This window comes from Myxocyprinus asiaticus, chromosome 32 (assembly GCF_019703515.2).
Source record: "Myxocyprinus asiaticus isolate MX2 ecotype Aquarium Trade chromosome 32, UBuf_Myxa_2, whole genome shotgun sequence".
Classification (NCBI taxonomy): domain Eukaryota; kingdom Metazoa; phylum Chordata; class Actinopteri; order Cypriniformes; family Catostomidae; genus Myxocyprinus; species Myxocyprinus asiaticus.
The window spans coordinates 12,781,139-12,788,558 of NC_059375.1; the positions used below are offsets into that span (position 1 = coordinate 12,781,139).

Here is a 7,420-nt window from a genome sequence, read left to right on the forward strand (position 1 = left end):
TTTTCAAAAATCACTGCAACCTACGCACAAGTACTGACAAAAGTCACTTTTATGCCAATATTTATATCTAAACATAATTTAGGCTATATATTTTAAACACCAGGTAAAACTGTAGACAATTTACAGCAAGTTCGGTTGTAAGTTTGTTTCCATTTGCCCACAAAGTTCACCTTGCCTTACAACATTCTCGAACACATTCCCGAAACCAAAGAGGAACGCCAAAACTGTTCAAGGTGAGGGGAAAGGCGGGGTCTGCGCTCACAGTAGGCGGGGCGGACGCTCCTGATTGGCTATTGTTGGACAGGTAGGTAGAACAATCGAAAAAAGTTGTTTTTCCAAGAGCGAAACTTCCGACGGATTGATGGTCAGTAATCTCTAGACTTCGTCTAACTAGGAAGTAATTATTTCCAGTAAGATCATCGTTTTAAAGATTTGCGTTATTCCCCACGGTATTATCAACTCCTGCTTTGATCAAGATTGACTTTTCTTAAGACACCAGAAGAAAAGTAGGGTTTTTACAGGATGCGGAACACATCGTATTGTTGGATTGCCTTCTTGGTGTTGATTGGTAGGTGCTTAGCGTTGTGTTTCCATTGTGTAGTTTGTTGTTCTGAAAAGGAATCGTGTTTATAGTTCATTAAACATTAACGTTGGATTGTAACTTCATTTTTGCTTCCTTCTATGTTGCCTACTATTCAGGGTTATGGACGGCCGCGGCTCAAGGTAAGAGAGTGACATAATTTACTTTTGTTTGTGTCTGTCTGTACGAGGGAAATCTGTTAGTGAAAATCTATGTTTAATGTGACCTGCTCCATCATTTTGAGACACTTTGACACAAACACATTTTAAGTTTTAAGCAATGAAGTAATAAGAAAATCAGCTTTCAAATGATGTCATTATTATGTTTATATTTCAAATAGTTGCCAAGATATAATCATTTAAATTTTGAGCGAGACTTTCATTTTAATGTATTGCATAAAATTAGATTCTGTGGCTAAGTGACCCAAAATAATGGAGCAGGTCCCATATCATATTAGTAACTTATATCAATATGCTTTGAAACAAATAGGCTAGTTTTGTGTGTTGTATTGTTTCGTTAGAGGAAAACTAACAAGTAAAATAAGATGCTGACTGAACTTTCTCTATCTCAGAATGTGGTAGGCCACAAATGTCGAACAGGATTGTTGGAGGTTCTTCTGCGTCAGAGGGAGCTTGGCCTTGGCAGGTGGATATTCAGGTAATAATGGCAGCCATTATAAAACTAATTGTAAACGTTTTGAAATACTAATGGATAGTCCAGAGGCTTTGGTTACATTAAAATACTTGATAGTTTTTGCTTTAGGGATTACATTTTACATTGGACATTAAGTTGTAACCCAACAACACAGTTTAAAATTGTTTATTGTACAAAAGCAACAAAAGATTCCTTAAAGGCAAACATTAAATGTTATTAATATTACCATACACTCCATAGGCCCAAACATATGCTAAAATATTAACATGTCAGATGATCAAAAGGATAATGTGCAGTTTTTGTAAATGCATAAACGATTTCAGAAGTGGGTTATCTTTAAAATACGGTGGCCGAGGGGTGCACATCACAACCAAAGTAGCAAAGCAAATAAAAGCTGAAAACACAACAGAAAATAAGCCACAACACAACAAAATTAAGCCACAACAAAACAGAAAAACCACAACACAATGGAAACTAAGCCACAACAAAATGAAATTAAGCCACAACACATCGGAAATAAGTAGGGATTCTCCGATCGGGATTTTTACAACCGATACAGATCATTTCACCTTTTATCAGGATCTCTGTCATAACTGGCTATATCTTTCTGCACACGGTAACTATTAATTGAAATGTCCTCTTCCCAGTAATATCACTTTGCCTAGTTTTTGCAGACAAAAAAAGTTTAAAAGGTTTATTAAAAAATCTTTTTTTAAAAAGACTAAGTATATGCTAACAAAATATATTAAGGTAAAAAAATGAAGCTTAGTGTCAAACTGAAGACAAACTGATGACCCATAGGTGCAATTAAGCTTAATGTGACATTTTGGTTATTGATTCATTGTCATTATTTCATAGAATTATTATTATTCCTTATTTCTATTTCATTTTTGCATAATATTTAATACATTATATTATGGTATCTTAATGTATAAATTATTTATAAATTCCTTCCCTACCTTTTCATTTAGATGGATGATTGTATTAATTGTTACTTTTTCACTTGTTGCTGCTTGAACTTTAATGAGGGAAACACGCGCTCTCTCATGAGGACAAGAGATGAAAGGAAAGCAGAGAAAACCGCATGTTTCTGGACTCTACATGTGCTACTATTGTTAAAGCCTTTAATCAGGAGATATTTAATAAAGCTGTTTGAATTACACCACATCTTGAAACTTGCGTTATTACTGAGATGCCTATGCCTGGCGGGGAAAGAGAACGTTAACGATAATAAGGACCGTTTCACAGCTCTTGCTGTTTTCCCTTTGCTTTTTCCCTTCGGCCAAATTACTGATCACCGATCGAGTCATAGGACGTGAATATCGGCTGATACCGATCGGTGGCCGATCGATCAGAGCATCCCTAGAAATAAGACAGAACACAAGGAAATTAAGCCACAACAAAATTATCAGAAAAGACATAGCTATAAAAACGCAGTACTTATTTGTCCTTAAGTGTTCTGTCCAATATCAGGTTGGGTTTCTTCTTGAACTCAATGCACATAACTTCAACATTTGCTCAAATCCGTAATGGGTAATGATGTGAAAATGAAGTCACAGTTCCTGCAGCTATTCTTGCATACCGGCAGCTGTTATAAGGTGTCCTGCTCCAGCAAAAATGGGCTGTATGCAGGCTGTAGCCCCCGCACGGACGACGAAGCGCTCAAGGGGAAACACTCAGTTCCCCGGTCAATGCTCTATTGAATTGACTTGTATTGACTCTATGCATTTTCCCAGCAGCCTCATTATCTCATTTAACAGCCACATGACTTAAAATACAACAGTTAAATAATATTTATTATAATTGCGTTGTGTCATGGTTTTTTCCGTTGTGTTTTCAGCTTTTATTTGCTTTGCAAATTTGGTTGTGTTGTGCACTTTTTGGCCACGTACTAAAACATGGCACAAAAACTGGGCCAAATATTGGATTAGTATTAAAAAATGCAGGGGTTTGATTGGAAAAACAGCATTTGATATCGTCACTGAAAGATATGAAAAGTATTATCTCCTAAGTTGATAAGCCTGTTTATTGCTATCCTAACTAAACACAGTTATATGGTTAGTTGCATTTTGTGATCTTATCAATATTCACCTGATCAATGGATGATGTGTATGTTGTAGACTGAGAATCAAGGACATATTTGTGGAGGAACTGTCATTACAGAGAACTGGGTTCTGTCCGCTGCGCATTGCTTTCCCAAGTGAGTTTACGTACACCTCTGTTCAACACCACTACATATAATAAAGAGAGAGTTCACTTAAAAAGGAATATCCTGTACAAAAAAAAAAAAAAAAAAAACTTTGCTTACGTTGTGGACCACAAAAGATGTTAACGAGAATGTCAGCCTCATTCACTTTCATTGTATTGTAAAAAGTTGTAATGAAAGTGAATGGTGACTGAGATTAGCATTCTGCCTAACATCTCCATTTGTGTTCCACGGATATGAAGGTGGGTGAGTAAATGATGACAATTTTCATTTTTTTGGGTGAACTTCATTTAGACAAACACAAAGATTTGTTTACATTATGATTTCATTACAGACTTTATATACAAATTTCTCCTCTCTTTCCAGCCCTAATGACATCTCCTCCTACATCATTTATGTGGGCCGGCAGCAGCTGCAAGGTTGGAACCCAGATGAGACCAGTCATAGGGTCCGTCGTGTGGTGGTTCCGTTGGGGTACACAGACCCTCAGCTGGGCCAGGACATTGCCCTAGTGGAGCTGGCCTCCCCTGTTATCTGGACTGAGCGCATTCAGCCGGTCTGCTTGCCCACAGCCGGTTCTCAGTTCAGCAGTGATATGAGGTGCATGATCACTGGATGGGGTGACATCAGAGATGGAGGTAAGTGACTGCAGGATGAGGATTGATTGAATCAGATGGTACAATAACCTGACATTTCTCCATGCACAGGTCATAATTGAGTACTTCAATTAAAAATGAAAATTGCATCATTATCTACTCACCCTCATGTTATTCCAAACATGTATGACTTTCCTTCGTGGAACATAAAAACATTTTCCTTTGTGGGACATCAGGGCTGTCAAGCTTTCGTTTGATGAACAGACTGAAATTTAAGTTAAAATCAAATTAGGAATTTTCATAAACGATTGTTGTGGAAATTATCAATAAATTAATCGTTAATGTTAATACCACAAAACGCATGTGGAGGACTCCAAATAATATGGGCAGAAGCTACCGTTTAAATATAATTTAAATTAATACACTTAAGAAATGCAAGTATTGGCATCTTTCTCTTAAAATATTCTTAGTTCAGTGTATTTTAATACATTTAGGCTATGTTTAGCTTGAATTTGTGAATTGTTTAATTACTGTTAATAATAACTTGAATGCAAGATTCAAAATTGAGTTAATTAAAACTTCACGTTGTGGATCGTGGGATATTTCGGACCTTTGGACTTATTTGTTTTATTTGAAATTGTCAAATCATAATACGCTGCATAAACACAGTAGCCTACATAACATACTGTTTATCTGGTGCTGGTGAGATGTCAGCTGAATGTGCCTCCGTGATTTCCCGGCAATCACTGATGTAATTGTAGGTTGGGATGTAACAAGGAGATCAACACTGCTTGCTGTCACACGTTTATCCAGAAAACATAATGTTCATTTATAGAGAAAGCTCTGACACTGGTTGTGGTTCTTCTCTAATGCGGACAAGACATGACATGATTACACGCTGCCCTCTAGTGGCGGATGACTGTGTAGATAGCCTTATCAACATCTGCTGGCATGATTACTGAACGCATTTGTCCTAAAATTAATTAATAATCGATAAGCTTAATCGATAAAATTATTAACAACAATTATTCAATTAATCATTAACATCCCTAAATCAAATCATTGATCAACTCCCGTTTCTAGCACCCAAATCAATCTGGCGACTACAGCGCTGGTTGGATGTAAATAACATCCAGACGTCATTGGTCTTGGGACTAAATTCCATGATGTCCAACCTTCCGCATAGCCGCCATATTTGATTTGTGTGCTGGAAACTGTGTGAATGATTTGATTAGAGACTAAATTATGAAAAACAGACTTAAGATGAGTTTTTATTTGGAATAATTTGCACTGATGAATGCATGAGGTCAGTATTGATTTCATGTTGACTGAGATGTTGTGCTTATTTTGACAAATGTATAAATGTAATTCTTTAACAGAATTTTCTTAGCATTTTACTTTACGGTCTATGGACAGAATCTGTAGCATTACAATACAGGTTTGCCATGGAAAACCCAGATATTTAAGATAATTTATAAATGAGTTAAATCTTAAAATTCTTGGAAAAGTCATTGAAATTTATTGTATGTGAATATACATTATTCTAGTTATGTTCTAATATATCTTATTGGCTAGAGTGTGCTCATTGTGAGTGCGATTTCTTATAAAATAGTTTTAGAAAATCCTTATCCAGTTATCTGAATGACTGGAAAAATGATGGAAAAGTCCTAAAAAAATAACATGAAAATGAATTGGTCAAAAAGTGTGGAAACCCTGCTAATAGTTTCCATTCACCCATCATTTTGTAAATGAAAATAGAAAGAAGTTATTGTTTTTATCTTGCTCTTTAAATCTTGATCTCTTTTTTAGTTGCTCTGCAGGGGGTTGGGCCATTACAGGAAGTGCAGGTGCCTATCATTGACTCGAAGGCTTGCCAGGATATGTTTCTGATAAACCCCACAGAGAATGTTGACATCCGTTTTGACATGATGTGTGCTGGCTTCCAACAAGGGGGCAAGGACTCATGCCAGGTGAGGAGAGCATTGTGTGTTGATTGGCTAACGGAAATTAAAGCGGATGTCATTTTTTTTCCTCATTAAGAAAGTTTTACTCTCTACTTTTTACTATAGAAATTAATTGTAATTTTGAAACGAATGTATAAAATCATGAGCACTCACATTTTTATTCTACATGGAGTGGGTCCCCTCATGAATAACGGAAACTAAATGAAATAATAATTTAAAATTGAAAACAAAATAAAAATGTAAACTAATTTAAAAACCCAAAACTATAACCTTGAGATTCAGGAGAGATTTATGGAATCTGCTCAAATAATAATTATTTCTGCAATTCCATTTGGTGAAGGCAAAAATTACACACTTCATCTTTAATTTAATGATGGTGCATTTTGAATTTTGACCTAAATTAATAACCTCCAAATTCATGTATTGCTTACATTTGAAAAGCTTTTCTGTTGCCATGAAAATAATGAAACATTTTCTCAAAAATCTTTGTAGGGTGATTCTGGTGGCCCTCTGGTGTGTCAGGTTAGTGATGGTAGCTGGGTGCAGGCTGGAATTGTGAGCTTTAGTCTTGGCTGTGCTAAAGCAAACCGACCAGGAGTCTATGCCAAAGTGTCTAGTTTTACTGACTTCATCCAGTCCCATGTAGGAGGAGTCCAACTGAAGAGTGGATCATGTCATAATTGGGCTGACAGGGTCATGGTGTTTATCAGGACTGCAATTCTATTGGTATTGGTACAAATGCTAAGATAAACACCTTGACCCATGTTTATGCTAAAAGCCTGCCCAAAAATATCAAAATACCATTCTACATAAAGAGGCAATTATCATCATAACATGTAGGATTACAGTCCTTTAAAGGAGCTTTTTATGAATTTTTACTTTTACAAACCTTCATTGTATGTACTTTCTTATTTGGTTTGTAACAAATATTCCACAGACACGCTGAATGATTTAAAAATTTTTGTATGTACTCTCGGAAATCTGTAAAAGTCTGAAATGATTAACAGTGTGTTAAGAGTGCCTACAGAAATAAATGAGTGATTATACTGTGCACATGCACACTTGAAATTCAACTGAAAAAGCCTGTAGTTAACAAATCAAACACAGTCATTACAATTCAAGTTGAGATCTTAGTCAAGATTATGCCAATTTAGTCTGGGTTAGTTACCTCATTGGCAGCTGAGATTTAATATGAAATTTCTCAAGCATAAAGCACACTAAAAGAGAAATGGTCCCTCATTTTGCATAGTAATTATGAATGTTACAAAACTTTTTATCATGTAAATTTTCCATCTGAACACTAATACAATTTGATACTGGTGTAATACATTTATATATCAAACCAATTGTATTTTTGTATCTTTTGGTCACTTGTTTTCTTAGTGATGTAAATAAAGTAATTTTTTAATTGATTTTTTGT

General features: G+C 35.6%; 1 protein-coding gene across 1 annotated transcript; it reads left to right on the forward strand.

Moving 5' to 3' along the window:
- Nucleotides 1–323: 323 nt before the first annotated feature.
- Nucleotides 324–7,412, forward strand: zgc:92313 (uncharacterized protein LOC436869 homolog). Its single transcript, XM_051666585.1, has 7 exons — nt 324–568; nt 700–723; nt 1,152–1,237; nt 3,355–3,434; nt 3,807–4,078; nt 5,846–6,006; nt 6,493–7,412. Exons 1-7 carry the CDS (start codon nt 523–525, stop codon nt 6,748–6,750), a joined length of 927 nt encoding a protein of 308 aa, XP_051522545.1. The 5' UTR covers nt 324–522; the 3' UTR covers nt 6,751–7,412.
- Nucleotides 7,413–7,420: the final 8 nt, after the last annotated feature.

What these genes read in the sequence shown, in the direction of transcription:
- zgc:92313 (XM_051666585.1), top strand. Translation starts at nt 523, where the DNA reads ATGCGGAACACATCGTATTGTTGGATTGCCTTCTTGGTGTTGATTG. An exon ending in GCTGCGCATTGCTTTCCCAA is followed by an intron (nt 3,435 to 3,806) that starts GTGAGTTTACGT and finishes CTCTCTTTCCAG; the next exon opens with CCCTAATGACATCTCCTCCT. An exon ending in GGGGCAAGGACTCATGCCAG is followed by an intron (nt 6,007 to 6,492) that starts GTGAGGAGAGCA and finishes AAATCTTTGTAG; the next exon opens with GGTGATTCTGGTGGCCCTCT.